At 38.1% G+C, this 17,995-nt stretch overlaps 1 protein-coding gene across 1 annotated transcript in view; it reads right to left on the bottom strand.

Annotated features, from left to right (window-relative positions):
- Positions 1-11,854, bottom strand: part of SLC30A7 (solute carrier family 30 member 7) — a 92,638-nt gene extending 80,784 nt beyond the window's left edge. The window contains exons 1-2 of the mRNA XM_052637549.1: positions 11,725-11,854; positions 11,405-11,506 (exon numbers count right to left, since the gene is read on the bottom strand). Coding sequence (XP_052493509.1) covers positions 11,405-11,506; positions 11,725-11,804 — 182 coding nt within the window. The 5' untranslated portion in view covers positions 11,805-11,854. The remainder of the gene's footprint in view (positions 1-11,404; positions 11,507-11,724) is intronic.
- Between the last annotated feature and the right edge of the window lie 6,141 nt (positions 11,855-17,995).

A 17,995-nucleotide genomic window follows, 5' to 3' on the forward strand; every position in this document is an offset into this window, starting at 1 on the left:
TCATATGGAAACGCAGGAAATCTAGAATAGCCATAACAATACTCAAAAGGAAAAGCAAAGTTGGAGAACTCACACTTTCCAATTTCAAAACTTATTATAAAGCTACAGTAATAAAAACAATATGGTACTAGGATAAGAATAAACACAGAGATCAATGGAATAGAATTCAGAGTGTCCAACAAATGATGCTGAAACCACTGGATGCCCACATGCAAAAAAAATTATTTTTGACCCTTTCTTCATATTATACACAATAATTAACCTAAAATGGATCAAAGACCTAAACATAAAAGCTAAACTAGCAGTCTCAACCTTTTTGGCACCAGGGACTGGTTTCACGGAAGACAATTTTTCCACAGATGGGAAAGGGGTAGGCATGGTTTAGGTGGTAATGAGAGCAATGGGGCAGAAGATTCAGGCAGTAATGCGAGTGAAGAGGAGCACAGGGAGCCGCTCATCTCCTGCTCTGAGCCTCGTTTCTAACAGTCCATGGCCCAGAACAAGTCCAGTGGTTGGGGAATTCTGAGCTAAAGCATTCACAACCTCAGGTTCGGCAACGGTTTCTTAAATATGACATCAGAAGCATAAGCAATAAAAGAAAAAAAGAGGAACACAGACTGAACATCATTGAAATTTTAAAACTTTCATGCTTCAAAGGACAATATCAAGAAAGTGAAATGACAAATATCTGCCAATCATATATCTGACAAAAGGCTTGTATCCAGAATATATGAAGAATTCTTAAAACTCTTCAAAGACAGAAAATATCCATTTTAAAAAAATAAAGGATCTGAATAGACATTTCTCCAAAGAAGATATACAAATGGCCATCAGCACTTGAAAAGTTACTCAACATCATTAAATGCAAATCAAAATGATGATAAGTAACAACTTCACGTCCACTATGATGACCAGAATAAAAAAGTCCTTGTATACCTATGGCTGATTCATGTGGACGGATGGCAGAAATCAACACAATATTGTAATTATCCTTCAATTAAAAGTAAATAAATTAAGAAAAATAAGTCCAATAACTACAAGTGTTGGTGGAGAAACTGCAATTCTTTCATACTGCTGAAATATTATTTGGCAATAAAAATAAATGAAATACTGATACACGCAGAACATGGATGACCCTGGAAGCCATATGGTAAGTGAAATAAACCATCACAAAGGATCATACACAAATTATTCCATTTATATAAAATGTTCAAAACAGGCAAATACATAGAGACAGAAAGTAGATTAGTGATCACCTAGAACTGGGACGTATCAGGGGACAAGGGGAATTGGAGGGTGATAGCTAGGGCTTTAAAGTTTCCTTCTGGAATAATAAAAGTGCTCCAAAATGGATTGTTGTGATGATTTTACAACTCTATAAATACATTAAAAGCCATTCACCAGTACAACATAAATGGGAGAATTTTAAGGTATTTAAATTGTATCTCAATAAAGCTATTTTTTAAAAAGATATCTGACAGTCTAAGGCAAGGTCAGCAAGCTATAGGCCACAGGCTAAATCTGGACCACCATCTATTTTTGTAAATAAAGATTTGCTAAAGCACAGTTATGCTCATTTGTTTATATATTGTCTATGGCTATTTCTGTGCTATAACAGTAGAATCGAGAAACTGTGACAGAGATTTTATGACCCTTAAGGCCTAAAATATTTACTATCTGCTGTCAAGAGGAAAGGTTTATTTATTAACCTCAGGTATAAAGTGAAAAGAACACTATATTGTGGGGTTTACATAAAAGTGAAATGTATGACAGTTAAAGCACAAAAGATAGAATGAAATGGAAGTTTATTATTATAAAGTTCTTATAAGATACATGAAGTGATATATTATCTGTGATGTTAAAGATATATATTATACATGCTTTTAAGAAAGACACTGAAAGAGGAGGGTAGAGCAGGAAACTCTTTCGGGCAGAGGATTCTGTACCAACACAAAGCAGATGTTCTGCTAGCAAGAAACTCACTTTCACCCAAGACTATCCTCATATATGTGACAGACTTTCACTGTCATGAAGGGAAGAGTAAAAATGTAAAAACAAAAACCATCAAATGAAAAGCACACCCTCAAGGCCCAGGCTCAAAAGGCCTGCCTAAGACTGAGGCTTTGTCAAGATAATGAATGCCCCTCTGCCCTCACCACAAACCTCACACAGAGTAACAAGAGATAACCATCTAGAGCTTGGCAGGTGAAGGGCACCATGAGCACAAAGAGAGAGCTTCTGTGACACACGCATACAAGAATACTGGAAGTGAAAGGCCTAACCAACTAACAGACTGACAGAGGACACATACCTATTCCTAGTAATAAATACTATTACCTCAGCGTCTACTGCTCTTTACTCGTAACGTCCAGCCTTTGATCAAAAATCTCAAGAAACACAAATAACAGGATGAAAAATTACTCGTAAAGAGATAATGCAGTTAACAGAACCAGATAACAATATTGACCCAGATACAGGAACTATCAAAACTATAAGTAAGAAAGGATCTATGGGAAAAGTGAAGTCGCTCAGTCGTGTCCGACTCTTTGCGACCCCATGGACTGTAGCCCACCAGGCTCCTCCCTCCATGGGATTCTCCAGGCAAGAGTACTGGAGTGGTGTGCCAAAGGTGGGGGAAAAAAATGCATGAATCAGTAAGAAATTTCAGCAAAATGGGAAGTACCAAAAAAAAAAATTTAACAAAAAATAAGGTGTCAGAGATGAAGAATTCTTCCAACTGGCTTAACCACAGACTGGAAAGAGCTGAGCATCATCAGAGAACTTTAAGATAGGTCAACAGAAACATTCTGAAAGCAAGCACATCAGCAGTTCAATCCTTAAAAATAAGAAGTATCAGAATGGTTAAGAGCACTACTTTTGAAGTCAGAGTATCTGGGTTCAAATTCCAGGTCTACCATTTACTAGTTCTGTGACTGTCAACTTGCTTAACTACTTATTTAGCACTATTTAAACAGGTAACAGTAAAAAGTGTCATAATTGTTATAACTGAATTATAGTTATGCAACATATCACAGTGCTTGTCACATAAACCCACATCGATATTCCCATTATTTCTATTATTATCAATAAATTACTGCATTATTACTAATACCTAGTATTAATATTAGTATTAATATCTAGTATTCCCAGCATGATCCATAGCTCTTAATATTTGGATATATGTCAGAGCTTTCTTCAGTTGTAACTGCTACAAACTAAAAGTCAAAAACCTTCTTCACTGAAGTAGAAAAAGCAGTTTTTAAATTTCATTATAATTTAGGATAATTATAAACTTAGAAACTGAGGTAAAGCATATCACTCACCCACACAGAAAAGAACAAAAATTTACAAGTTTCTCAAAAATCATTTTGAAAAATGTCTTAAATTTTATCATGAACCTTGTATATTTTATTCAAATATACAGAGATGCATAAAATAGTTTTAAGTACTGTCTACACTTACCTGAATCCCAACTCAAAGCAGAACAAGAATGAGTGAACAAATGAAAAGGCTGAATGAGAAAATCAATAACTGAGGGGGACAAAGTAAGGTTCTTGCCAATCAAGTAAGCCTCTAAGATTTATAGTTATTTTAAGATTTTTCCTTGAACAGATCACTACACACTTGACCCTTAACACTAAAATAATAATTTAAATTTTGAGGTACGAAGACCAATTTGAAGAAAATCTTTGTAATGTGTTATAAAACCAATAAAGATTGTTTATGATTTTGTTTTCTTTGTTCTGATATGATACAGTAAGTTATTTTTAAAATTTGGTTTCAAAAAACTCTCCATTCTGATAAAACAATACAGTTGACAATGAGAATTTTTACCCACTCTGCCTTGATTTCATGAGATTTTATAACTAAATCCAAAAGTCAATTTCAGTAATAACAGTAGTCTACATATTTAACTTCCCTGGTGGCTCAGACGGTAAACTGTCTGCCTACAATGCGGAGACCCAGGTTCGATCCCTGGGTGGGGAAGTTCCTCTGGAGAAGGAATGGCAATCCACTTCAGTACTCTTGCCTGGAAAATCCCATGGGAAGAGCCTGGTGGGCTACAATCCATGGGGTCGCAAAGAGTCAGACACGACTGAGTGACTTCATTTCACATATTTAACAGGTTTATTTTTACTCTCAGTATATAGTTTTAAATGTTTTTATTTCTTAATTGGAGGGTTTTATTGTATATATGACTTTTATTCTAAGTAACTGTAAATTAGTTATAGAAGGCGGCAAGGTATTTATGCTAAATAAATATAAACTTTAAAATTCACTGATTTATTGATCTACATATATAGTTACTAAAATCTTGTTATGGGTTGAACTATCAGTTCAGTTCAGTTACTCAGTCGTGTCCGACTCTTTGTGACCCCATGAATCACAGCACACCAGGCCTCCCTATCCATCACCAACTCCTGGAGTTCACTCAGACTCATGTCCATCAAGTCAGTGATGCCATCCAGCCATCTCATCCTCTGCCGTCCCCTTCTCCTCCTGCCCCCAATCCCTCCCAGCATCAGAGTCTTTTTCAATGAGTCAACTCTTCGCATGAGGTGGCCAAAGTACTGGAGTTTCAGCTTTAGCATCATTCCTTCCAAAGAAATCCCAGGGCTGATCTCCTTTAGAATGGACTGGTTGGATCTCCTTGCAGTCCAAGGGACTCTCACGTGTCTTCTCCAACACCACAGTTAAAAGCATCAATTCTTCAGTGCTCAGCTTTCTTCACAGTCCAACTCTCATATCCATACATGACCACAGGAAAAACCATAGCCTTGACTAGACAGACCTTAGTCGGCAAAGTAATGTCTCTGCTTTTTAACATGCTATCTAGGTTGGTCATAACTTTTCTTCCAAGGAGTAAACGTCTTTTAATTTCATGGCTGCAGTCACCATCTGCAGTGATTCTGGAGCCCCAAAAATAAAGTCAGCCACTGTTTCCACTGTTTCCCCACCTATTTCCCATGAAGTGATGGGACCAGATGCCATGATCTTCGTTTTCTGAATGTTGAGCTTTAAGCCAACTTTTTCACTCTCCACTTTCACTTTCATCAAGAGGCTTTCTCCCCCAATTTCTAAGTTGAAGTCTTACATCTCCAGTAACTCAGAATGTGACTTTATTTGGAAATAGGGTCACTGCAGACATAATTTGTAGAGATTAAGTCAGTCAGGTGGGCCCAAATCCAGTGTCTGCTCTCCTTATAAAAAGGGATCTCTGAAGACAGACGTGTACACAGGGAGACCGCCAAGTCAAGATAAGGCAGAGATCAGGTGATGCTTCAACAAGCCAAGGAACACAAAAGACTGCCAGCAAAGCAACCAACCTTAGACCTCAGAAGGAACTAATCCTGACAGTACTTTAATCTCTTGACTTTTAGGCTCCAGAACCATAAGACAACAAATTTTTGTTGTTTAAGTCACCCAGCCTGTGGTACTTTAGTTACAGCTGCCCTAGAAAATCAATATATGCCACCTCTTTTATAACAGATTTATTTGTATTTGGTGTCAATAGACACCAAAGACTGCCTCAATAGTGGGAAAAAAATGATAAACCTCTTTTGTATAAAGGAGGAATACAGATTCTTTTAGATTCCTCTGATAGAGGAATCAGATTCTTTTCTAACAATTAAATGTAGCGTGGCAATTTTAATACTCATCAAAATGATATTTTAATTTTATTTAAATTTTAAATAAATTTGTCATTAAAATGGTTTTTTTCCCAACATTTCATAAAAAATGATTCTACCAAAAAAAAAAAATACTCCCTCTTTTGAGGTGGCAGAACATGATGTTCTCTTAAAAGCATTGTGATTATGAGAGCGTGAACCCCGCATCATGATTTGAAAATTACTTAGTTGCATCTACGTAGGCAAACTCATGTGAAATAGTCTGCTTCTAGTTCTCTGCTCACCTATCATATATCAAAACAGTGTTCATGGGGAATGTCGATTTTACTGCTTATCTTCAATCAGCAAATGATTCTGATTATGAATTATCACTTAAACTACCTGGCACAAAATCCTTAGAAAACAAAGGTAGCATAGAGAATTCTTAAGGCTATATGATTTACACACAAAATGCAACTTGATTTAAAAAACCAGTTGCTAAAAAAAAAAAAAACCCGTTGCTAAAAGCAGCATACTTGTTTTTGGCTCTGATCTTTAAACACTAAATATTAAAGTGTATTTTTATACTTTAAGTGACCATGTTCTACAGGTATTTTAATAAAGAAAACTTCTTAGAATATAAAAATGGAAACGTGATCACTAAAGGAAAATATAACAAATGTGAACAGAACATCTGGCCAAAGAAACTTATGAAAGGGATTTTATCTAAGGTCTACTGAAGGAAAAGACAAAGAAAGAAAGAACCGATAAACTGAGACTTAAGAGACATATTAATCAATACCATAGATCTTGTTTAAATTCTGATTTGTAAAACCAACTTCAAACAGAATGTATGAGACAATAAGGGACATATGAACACTCACTCACTGGACATTTGATATTAATAAATTACATATTTTCATAGGTAAGAATAGCATTGAAGTGAAGTGCAAGTTGCTCAGTGTGTCCGACTCGTTGTGAACCCATGGACTGTAATCCACCAGGCTCCTCTGTCCATGGAATTCTCCAGGCCAGAATACTGGAGCAGGTAGCCATTCCCGTCTCCAGGGAATCTTCCCAACCCAGGGATTGAATCCAGGTCTCCTGCAATGCAGGTGGATTCTTTACCATCTGAGCCACTAGGGAAGTCCAAGAATACCGGAGTGGGTAACCTATCTCTTCTCCCGCGGATCTTCCAACCCAGGAATTGAACTGGGGTCTTCTACATGGCAGGTACATTCTTTACCAGCTGAGCTACCAGGAAGTCCAAGAATAGCATTTGCTAAGTCACTTCAGTTGTGTCCGACTCTGTGTGACCCCATAGACAGCAGCCCACCAGGCTCCCCTGTCCCTGGGATTCTCCAGGCAAGAACACTGGAGTGGGTCGCCATTTCCTTCTCCAGTGCATGAAAGTGAAAAGTGAAAGTGAAGTCGCTCAGTCGTGTCCGACTCTTCACAACCTCATGGACTGCAGCCCACCAGGCTCCTCCGTCCATGGGATTTTCCAGGCAAGAGTACTGGAGTGGGGTGCCATAGCATTGGATTATAGTAAAAACGAGGACTCTTATCTTTTAGACCCAATTGAAGTAGTTATCTATATGGAAGAAATCATACTGTAGCTGGTATCTGCATTAAAACAATTCAATGGTGACCGATATAACAGATGAAACAAAATAGGCCACATGTTAATGAACATTAAAGGTGGGTGACGGAGACACGAGGTCCACTGAATGCTCTACTTTTACATACATTTTCCGTAATAAAAAAATGTAAAGGTCTATAGGTAACTAAGCTAACAGCATATTTATAGTGGCTGTTAGAGATTAATTTGAAATTGAACACAGGGAATCATCAACTTGAGTTCCATGAGATGGAAAGGGGGAAACTATTTACTATCAATTAATTAGCAAGAAAATAGAAAATCCTTAGAATCCTGATATTTGTGTAAGTTGTTAAACTAATGAGAGTTATGGTGAAAAACCCACAACTCCACTACCTTCCATATAACCCCTTCCTGTAAGGTAGAATTCTCAGCAAAATGGAACAGGAATCTATGTTTTTAAAGTTAAAAAAAAAAAGAAAAGCAAAAGAAGTCATCACTGTAACCTGGTAAGTAATGTCTTTTCAGAAGGGAAAAGCCGATAAAAATTCAAGATATTTAAAATCTTTAATGCCATAGAAAAAACGTTACTAGTAGAAGCATTTTTCTTTACCAAGGAATTACTTTACAAACATATGCTGTGACGTATGATACAGAAGTAGGACAAAAGCAGTGACTAGTAGGGCCTAAAACATTTCTTGAACAAGTAATTACTTTGCTAATACAAAGACATTTATCTTTAGAGTTAGTTGAGTTTCCTCTATGCCTAAGAGTAAAATGGTTGTTAACAGTTCTGATAGAAAATATCATTGAAAATTAAAAATTCTAACAGTGAGGTAAACATAAAATAGAAGAGCATTAAAACAGAAAAAAAAAAAAAAAGCAAACTTTATTAAGATACTAGGAGAAAAAAAAATCACTGTATAGTAGAAAATACTTGGGTAACTGATGCATCTAAGCTCTTCTACTATCCTGCAAAGTAGAAAACTCCCTGGGCCTTTTATACTATTCCACCTGTAGAAGAGTTCCCACTTTCTGAGCCTACATATTTCATCACTGGTAAAAAAAATTCAGGACTTTCAGAATACCTGGTTGACTGGAAAAAAGATGGCATCTGCAACTAGACATGAACAATGCGCTAAAGGTTTAGCCACTGAAATGCTGGTAAAGAGTGCTGTGTGCTGGTGTCCAAACAAGCCTCCTTAAAAGACACTGTACATACTTTTTATCTCTTTTTGTCTCCATTCTGGATATTCTGCTGCTAGGGATGGCTAGAACTGTAATAGCCATTTTGGAAATAAAGTTTTATTTTGCTCAGGCAATCACTAATTTGGGGTTTTCCTAAAACTGAAGAAAGAATTTAATCCTAGATGGTATAAAACCACATTGTTATATATACTATACTATCTCAAGATTACTCAACAATAAATAAGCAAATGAAAATAAAATACTAGAAAGAAAAGAACCATAGAAGAAAAGATCACATATGGTATTCCTACCATTTTGCTACCAATAATAGAGAAAGAAGGGGCTTAATGTCCTTCCCTGCAACCCTGCCCCAAACAGCGTAGTTAGCAGGGTTAGTATTGGTGGACTAAATCCATATATTCATTATTCCTTTGTTCTTTCATTCAGCAAACATGTATTAAACATATTATGTGCCATGTACTAAGGTGCCTGAATAAGATAGAAAAGATTCCACTTTAATAACATTTACATTCTAGTGGAAAGGTAAAAAGTAGTAGATATTTAATAAGCAAAAATATACAAAGAGCTTAGCTATTCTCCACTGATGACACAGTCTCATCATCAAAAATACAAATCAACTAAAATTAAGTTCTTATTTAAAATGAAGGTGCTGAATCAGAACCAAAACTATTTAACATTCATTCCAATGAGGTCAAATGTTTCTATGACCCTTTATTCATGAAGAGAAAGTGTGTTTTATCTATCTTTTAATTCCATAATGGAAAAAACTCTTGACATCTCATAACATCTTGAAACTACTTTTACAGAACACAAAGGAACACAGAAATGACTATGACAAAAACAGAAAACAAGTTTTGGTAAGGAATTTACTCAAGGAACTTAAAATCTAATCAAACCTTCAGGAACAGAGATAATTCAGTCATGTAAAGAAACTGCTAATCAGTCTACAAAGGGGCTCCAAATTTGTGGTGTCTAAATAAGACAAAAAGTCAGGTTATGAAAAGGCCCAAGCAACTTCTAGGTCCACCAAGGCTTCAACAGAAACATATTTGTACTCCCAATCAACTGATAAAAATTAGCATTGGGGTAAAAATAAATAATTGTGGGTGTGGAGGTTATCATAGTAATGCATACCTTCTAATTAATCTAGGCATGACAGACAGTAGTTTAGAGCTAGACTGCAAAGATATAACACAAAGAAAGGGAGTAAACTGGAGAAGAGGCCTAAAGTCAAAAGAACAAGCCACGTGAAGGCAGAACAAGCCATGCACCATTGATGTTTTCTTTATACCCTGATGAATACTGACTAATCGCTCAGAAAACAATGGTCTCAGTGATTTCCTCAACAGATCTCTACAGATCAAAAGAATTACTATATACCTAACCTTCCATAGACAGGTGGTTTAGGTACTTCAACTATTAATCACTTGAACAAGACATCTCACTTAGTAATTTATGCAATGGAAGGCCACAGTGAAATGTACTGTAATATAACATAACTATAGCAAAACTGTAGACAGGCAAACCAAGATAGAGCCTTGACAATAGTCAGCACATACGCCACAATATGGCATAACTTAGGAAGAGGAAAATGTAAAACATAAATATTGCATATTTATATGTAAAAGAACATATTTATTACATTGTATATTATATGTAATATTACATATTTATAATAAAGTACAATTATTTCAATACAAACTAAGACAATATAATGCTTTTAACATTTACAACATATCAAAGGGTATTAATATTAAAGGACACATATATCTGATCCCCAAATGATTAAAAACAGTCATTACATACACCGAGATTTTGTTTCAATATGCCTTTTACATTTGAGTGGTGACTAAACCAATAACTGACATAATCTGCTGAGTAGTTCTGATAAAACTAAATTGACATTTGAATTTAAAAGTCTACCTTTTCATATAAAAGTATACATGCCACAAAAACTGGTGGTATCACCTAATGTCATTGTTCAATCTCAATAAAGACCGAAAACAACAACTCTCTCTGAAAATGGACCTTAAAGGACAGAGACTTAGTTTATTAATAGAAAATAAAGCATAGATGGCATAGGTTCTTAAATTTGGGGTCCAAGATCTATTTCAAGGAATCCAAGAAAAAAACTGAAATTTTATATAAAATTTTGAAGTGTTGGCTATTATAAGACAAGTATGATATTTAAAGAGGAATCAATACACCCAGAAGTGAGATGATCTTTTCCCTAGCTCAACAATTTTACTAGACCTTAAGAATTCAACTGCAAACACCTGGATAACGTTACTGCATTTCCACAGAGTTACACTGGATAGACCTCTTCCCAAAGCAGTTAAAAACAAAAACAGAAAGAATCAAAGGTGACACCAAAAACCACCAACTCAAGAGATGAAAACCTTTTAGAAAACTATGTGGGATCTTTTAGCACAGTCAAGACCAGAAGAAAACCTTGAGAGTTTCAGCATAAAAGTAAAGAGAATGAAACGTTTCTCCAGATATCCCCTTTATAAACCTTTCCCTCGTTTCAAGACCCAGTATCAAATTAAGTATAAGATCTCAGGTATTCTCTCCCACAATTTTAATGGTCAATTCCTAATACCACTACCCCACAGAACGGGAAGAAAAGGATTTCTCCCAATTCCAAGAAAGTGGGCAGAGCTAAGGTGTGCAAAAACAAAAGACTCTCTCCATCTGTCAAAATGAGGAGGGGACTTGTCACCCTGGTTTGAAGGAGGCGTGGGTGGGGGGTGCTTGGCGAAGGAGGCGGGGACCAAAATCTTAACTGCTGCACGTGATGGCCTCGGCTCTTAAGAAATGTAACCGTGCCAGACTGGTGTGGATATGAAAAAGCAACTGAGTAGCATAGGTGCTGGCAAAGGCAAGACCTGAGCCTCCGGGTGAGGTGCTACGTGGCACTAAGCAAACAGAGCTTCGTCTCCCCCACCCCCTGCTTCCGCCCCAACCCTTTTCCCTTTTGGTTTACCAGTTGCTCCAGATGCCGTAGAGTAGTTCAACAAAAGCGAAAGAGAGGTTCAGGCACAGGAAGAAAAACAGGTTCCGAGACGTCTTGTCCGACAGGATAGACCTAGGCATGATACAAGTGGGGAAGAACCGGGAAAGTCAAAGCAGTGCCAGACACGGAGGCTGGGTCCCCTTTCAAGACCCTCCCAGTCCACACGTTCTTTTCCTCACACGAACGAGGATGTCCCAGACGCTCCCTCCCTGGACCTCGGGCCATCTTTAGATTTGGGCCTTCTCCCCTTGTGCCGGGCACCCACTTCCCGCAAACACAGTTCCCCGCACCTAAACCAGCCTGAGATCTTGCGGAACAGATTGAACTTGGGTGGTTTGTATTCATCGTCCTTGATGGACAGAGGCAACATCTTCTCTGCCCGGCGAAGGGCCGGGTCTACTCCCCTCTAGTAGTGGCTCCGTGGGAGATGGTAGCGATACAGGTGACGCTTCAGATGTGAATCCCCAGTGCCTGTCCCGGGCCGCGCGCCGCTTCCAGACACAGACTCAGACACACACCCGGGAACCGGGCGACTTCCGGCCCGGGCCGCGCAACGCGTCCTGGGACGGGAAAGGGGGAAGGCGGGGCCGAGGGCGGGATTTGCGCGGTGGGGCGGGGCTTAAGACGAAGGCGGAGTTGCGAGTTTTACAGTAGCCAAAGAGAGGTGGCATCCTGTAGGTGGTCTAAAGGGCCGACTAAGACTGAAGTCCCTCCACCTGTACTCAGGAAGAAAATCCTGAGGTAGCAATCCTGAGGTGGCCACCCACGAATTGGGCTGGCCAGAAGGGGGAGAGCCCGCTCACGTCCACTCCGACTGCCTATCACTGCGGTTCTCGGATGCGCTGGCATCCTGCGCCTGCCCTTTCGCCATTGCCCTATCTATTAGCATCAAATCCCGATTTGTTCGGTAGCAGTGCTTAAAAATCCAGTCTGCAGGAAGCGCAAATGATGATGGTTTTGCTGGGTGAACCCTATGGGTACCCAAATCCTAGTAATCCACCCAGCCCCGCGCCCCTAAACAGCGCCTGACCTTACTGTACTGTCACGCAGGAGGCAAATACCTTCCGAAAGAATGTTAAATGTATTTTAAAAGAGTTCTTTTTGAAAGGAGTGCCTACGAGACCGTGTTGAAATTGAGATTTGGTTAAGGCATTGACTGATTCCCCGACCATCTCAATCCGCTGTTAACCCCAAACTCGAGCTTGTACACGTCCCCTTTACTTCCAGGTCATCCCAGAGGCCGGAGCCGCGGCTCTGATTCTCCTGAGAACCCCGTTGCCCCTTTCAGGGAAGCTCAAGGAAAATTGACTCTCTGGTGGGACACGAGGGCTTGCGGAGCGCGGAGGGGCGAGCCTGCGGACCAATCTTGGGCCCCCCGGTCGCCGGAACTCCTCTTCGATGTCTTTCCGGGAAATTGTTTGGGTATGGGTAAGGTCAGGTGGTCCATCACCTGAATGATTAAAAGTTGTTACGTTGAGGGAGAAATGGGGGGAAAGACTGGCTTTTGGAAGTGAGCTAGAAACTACAAAACCGAGCTTCTTGGGAACAGCCTTTTAATCTAACAGGAAGTGGAGCATCACTGAAAGGGAGGGGCGGCCACCCGATACTGTCCCTAGCTTTAGGCTCTCTCTTTGTGGACAGCGTTTCATCCAGGTTTTCAATCCAGTGAATGACGCCGGGTGAATGCAAACTGCTGGGTTTGAAGAAACAGCAAAAAATGAGTAAGCGAGACGCCCCTTGCGTTTTATGATAACCAAGCTGCAAGCAAATAAATTGCCTAGGTCTCATTGCAGTCTTTTCTGCAGGAGAGGTAAGGAAATAGCAAAATGCTCTCTGGTTAAAGAAATTTTTAACAATGAGGATATTTCTGTTTTGCTCTCTTTCTTGGAACTTTATGAGTTTGTGGGGTAGTGATTCTGTTTTTATTTTTGAAGATATAATGTATGTATTCTACAATTTAAAAAAAAATGTTTATGTTAATTAAAACTGCTGTGTAAAAACAGCTAGATTCCAGAAATTAAGTTCTGGACAGAGTATTTTGTCTTTGCCTTTCTTGGCCTATATTTCATTATTTTAATTTAAACAGAAAAACAGAAATATTTTCAGTTAGTAGCATTTATTTACATTTTTAGGAAGCTTTTATATTAGCCAGAGACTAAATTTTGCTCAACCGCACTGCTGGGGAAAGGTTAAAGGGGTACAAATTAGGTTAATATTTAAATATTATAGATATTTCGACTGCAGTTGAGTTTTTTCTCCAAAACTGCTTTATTTCAATATGATGTAACTAGGGACAGAGGTTGGGGTGGGAGGGTGGTTCAGATGTATATATGGAAATACCTAAATTTCAGCAACTCATTTCCAGCATTCTCTTAACTCATCCAGGTCAGCTGCAATTTGACCCTGTGTTTTTGTATTCTGCCTTTGAAAATAAATTCTTCATTTTGCCTATATTGCTACAGAGGAGAAATTGTTCAGTTGGTTTACGGAGAAGTCTGCGACACCGTTTTTCAAACAGTTTTGAAATAAGTTGGAGAAACTGAAATTTAATTTCAGTTACATTGGTTCTGGAACTCCAAAATTCCTACACTGCTTACTCCCAAAAACGTTTAAGATAGCTATTCCTGCAAAGAACTTCTTTCAAAAAATGGCAGTGCCACTTCACATTCTTTGATGGCATAATTACCAACTTCAGTTGTAAATATTTTCTTAGAAATATAATTGTTTATATCAATTTCCAATTTAGAAATATAAATTGGACACTAAATCAGGAGTGGAAAATGACGTCTGGTTTGTTTTGTCATCTTGAAATGATGTTTGTCCCATATATGTTAACCAATATATGTTATCATATCGAAGTGATAGTTACTTTCTTTCATTCATTCAACAATCATTTAATGTGTCTACTACATGCTAGGCTCTGTGCTAAGCAGAGAACTAAAGTTCCTGGAGGAATGTTATGGGACAAGGAAGTAGATGTGAGGACAAGGCAGATCAGTCCAGGATTTTAGAACTATGTGATGCTAAGATGTGCATAAGGGGTGCTTTTGGTATAGAGAGGAGGAACAAGTGTCACCTGATGAGTCTAGATACAGGCTAAGCCACCCCTTTGTCCCTTCAGTAACTGTATCATGAAAGAATATGAGTTTGAAAAATAAAAAATGATTCTTCAGCTCTATTCACATGGTCATTATAGATGCAGTATCTTGCAAGTCCAATCAGCTCTGAATGCCTTCATATTTTATGAGTTTATAAGTTTATGAGTTTATGAGTTTATTTATAAAATAGGTAGATATACTCATGAACATTTTTAAACTAATGAATGAATTTCTGCCCTGAACTTTTATATAGTTATTTAGATCATTGACTAATTAATTGTATTAGGTTAACTGTGTGGACTATATGGGGGGGAAAACTCTAACTTCTTAGACATGTAGTTGAGGACTGTGAGAAATGAAGGCCGAGAGGAGTAAGGGGCAGAAGGTCATCTCCAGCCAAAGTTCTGGCCCCCTTTGGGCAATAGTAAAGAATAGGAAGGATGCCATCTGTCATTCCTCAGTAATATAATTAATCCTGACCTTTACCTGCAGCTCTATTTTAAACCCTGTGTTTTTCTTTTAGTACTTCAGATTGAATGCCATATGAACCTTAAGTGAAAAAAGAGTTTTGATGATAGAAAAAACTACAGACTCTTAAAAGTCTAGAAATTCAGTACAAGTGCAGGTTGCTGTGTCTGGAGGCCTTTCTGTATGGCATATATGTTCTGGTTTCAAATGAGTAAACATTAGATCATCAGGATGATATGGATTTACTGTTTCTGGATACTTAAGGAAAAGATGAAAACAAAAATATAGCAATGTTAGCACGAACCTCAGGAAGATATCATCTCCCTAGTCACCTACATATACTTTTTAGAACACAGTATAGAAAATTTTAAGTTCTAAAAATAATTCAGTCTATGGACCATGGCATTAAAGCATTTTTTAAAAAATTCCTCCTGCTTGACAAAAACATGACAGGAAATTCTTTGATTTCCCTTAATAGTGCCAAGAGAGCCTGTTCCTGTCAATTACTGAAGCCATAAGGAAAAATTTTTCAAAAATTAAAACTTTACCATAATGAGGTAAGTACCAGTATTTTCTTTTTACTTTTTAAAAATTATGGTAAAATATACAAATCTGCCATCTTAGCTATTTTTAAGTGTGTAGCTCAGTAGCGTTAAGTGTATTGACTTTGTTGAGCAGTCAATCTCAAGAACTTTTTCATCCTGCAAAACTTAAACTCCACAACCATTAAACAGCTCTCCGTTTCTCTGTTCCCCGGGTCCCCGGCAGCCACCCTTCTACTTTTCTGTTTCTTTGAATTTGACTATTCTAGATCCCTCATGTAAGTGAAATCATATGGTATTTGTCCTTTTGTACTGGCTCATTTCACTGAGCATGATGTCCTCAAGGTTCATCCATGCTGTGACACGTGTCAGAATTTCCTTCATTTTAAAGGCTGAATAAGATTTCATTGTATGTCTATACCACATTTGTTTATCCATTCATCTGTCAATGGACATTTGGGTTGCTTCCACCTTTTGGCTCTTGTGAATAATGCTACTATGAACATAGGTGAAGTACCAGTATTTTTATCTGAGAAAAAATGTTTCCCATAGAGGTACTTTTGTTTCCTTGGAAATAAAGAGTTTTTACTTGAGCCAGGATCTGTTAGAAAATACTGCATTGCCTATTTTAGATCTTATCCATTGAAATACTATTCCAGACTATAACATAAAGTCAATAAAAAGTTTATTCCTGTAAACTAGAACAAAGCTGAAAACAGAGACTACACAGAAAACGCTGAAAATACAAGGTGGGACACATGGGAGGTGGGAGTTGGTTCAGACCTTCTACTCTTTCTGTGGCTCAGGAAACATGATTTAATATGCTCAGGCTCAGCTATCCTATCTACGAAATGGAGTGGATGTATTTTAATCCCTGTGTCTCTTAAAGATTTGAGATGTTAAGTAACACACAGAGGAAAGAGGTCTGACAAATTTTGTTGCTACTGGTAAGCTCTGTGAGGGCAGGAATTGGAGGTCTTACTCATTATCAACCCTAGTGTCTGACAGTGCTGGGCTGGGTAAGCACCTAGGAATGTTTGTTTGTGGGCTACCATGGATATCCTGACCTTCCTCTATTAAAGTTAGGAAGCTCACATGAATTCGGATTGCATTGATTTTAAATCTGATATCTAAAGCTATTTACAAATTATAATTCATACATATAAAATCTGTTTCTCTTCGAGAAATGATTTTGGAATGTGCATTATTGCTGAAAACCAGTATTGTGTAAAAAGTAAGAGGATTCTGTAGAACATTCCAAGGATCTGTCGCCCAGCAATCTTGCCTCCCCTCCACTTTCCTATGACTAAAACAGAGAGAAGTTCAAATGAAAAGCTTCAATATTCTGGAATGGTAAAAATAATGTATTTGCAGATACACTTGGTTTCTTTTTGACCCATTTCTTGAACTAATTTTGCATGACACTGTGCTGAGCTAAAAATGCTTTTCTATTTCTAGGCTTTTTTCTTAGGATGCATTGACTCCTTGGATCCTTATAAGTAGTGGATGTTCCTCATAGGAATGAGGCCATACCTTCTCCTGCTCTGATATATGTCCATAAGTTTGATCATCTTCAAACATCATCATCATAATTATCATCATAATAGCTACAGTTAGTTAGCAATTCCAAGAGGAAGATGCAAGGCTGGAAGAAACTTTCATCTAGCATAATTGAGACCTGTGCACTTTGAGGGCAGAGAAGGCTTCTGCCTCAGTAACAAATGGCTGGATTGACGGAGGCAGTGTTTTAAGAAGACTTTCTACATAATATTTATATGTTATTTCCTCTTTAATCAATGATGAGAAAGCCAATCTAGTTAATTGAGAGTAGCTGCCTAAAGAAGTATTGAGAAGCAATTTGATGATTTGTACAGGATGCCTTAGGAAGGGACAAAAATGCCAGGACTGACAAGCAGACTTTGCTACTGATAATAGGCGAGACTGGGGAGGAAAGTGGAGACACAGGTACTTGGTGTCTGCTGTCTGTGTTTTATGGGCTTCCCAGGTAGCTCAATGGTAAAGAATCTTCCTGCAATGTAGGAGACCCAGTTTCAATCGCTGGGTCAGGAAGATCCCCTATAGGAGGAAATAACAACCCACTCCAGTATTCTTGTCTTGGAAATCCAAGTACAGTCCATGGGATTATAAAGAATCAGACACTGCCTAGCAAATGAACACGCATGTGCACACACACACACACACACACACACACGTTTTTTAGAGTTCATTTGAACCTGATATACCTGTAAGGGAATGGCTCACTCAACCTGGCTGCCAGGAGGAGGACTTGCTTTTTAATGTGATCAATACAGAAATTCTTTCCTACAGCTTGCAGTGAGAAATGTCCTGTGGCAGCAACTTCTGTTTTTCAAATTGGATGTTATAGTAAATGCAGCTGTCTACCAATATGTTTTAGCAATTCAATTTCAGAACTGTAGACTCAAAAGGGCAGG

This window comes from Budorcas taxicolor, chromosome 3 (genome assembly GCF_023091745.1).
Source record: "Budorcas taxicolor isolate Tak-1 chromosome 3, Takin1.1, whole genome shotgun sequence".
In the NCBI taxonomy this organism is placed as follows: Eukaryota; Metazoa; Chordata; class Mammalia; order Artiodactyla; family Bovidae; genus Budorcas; species Budorcas taxicolor.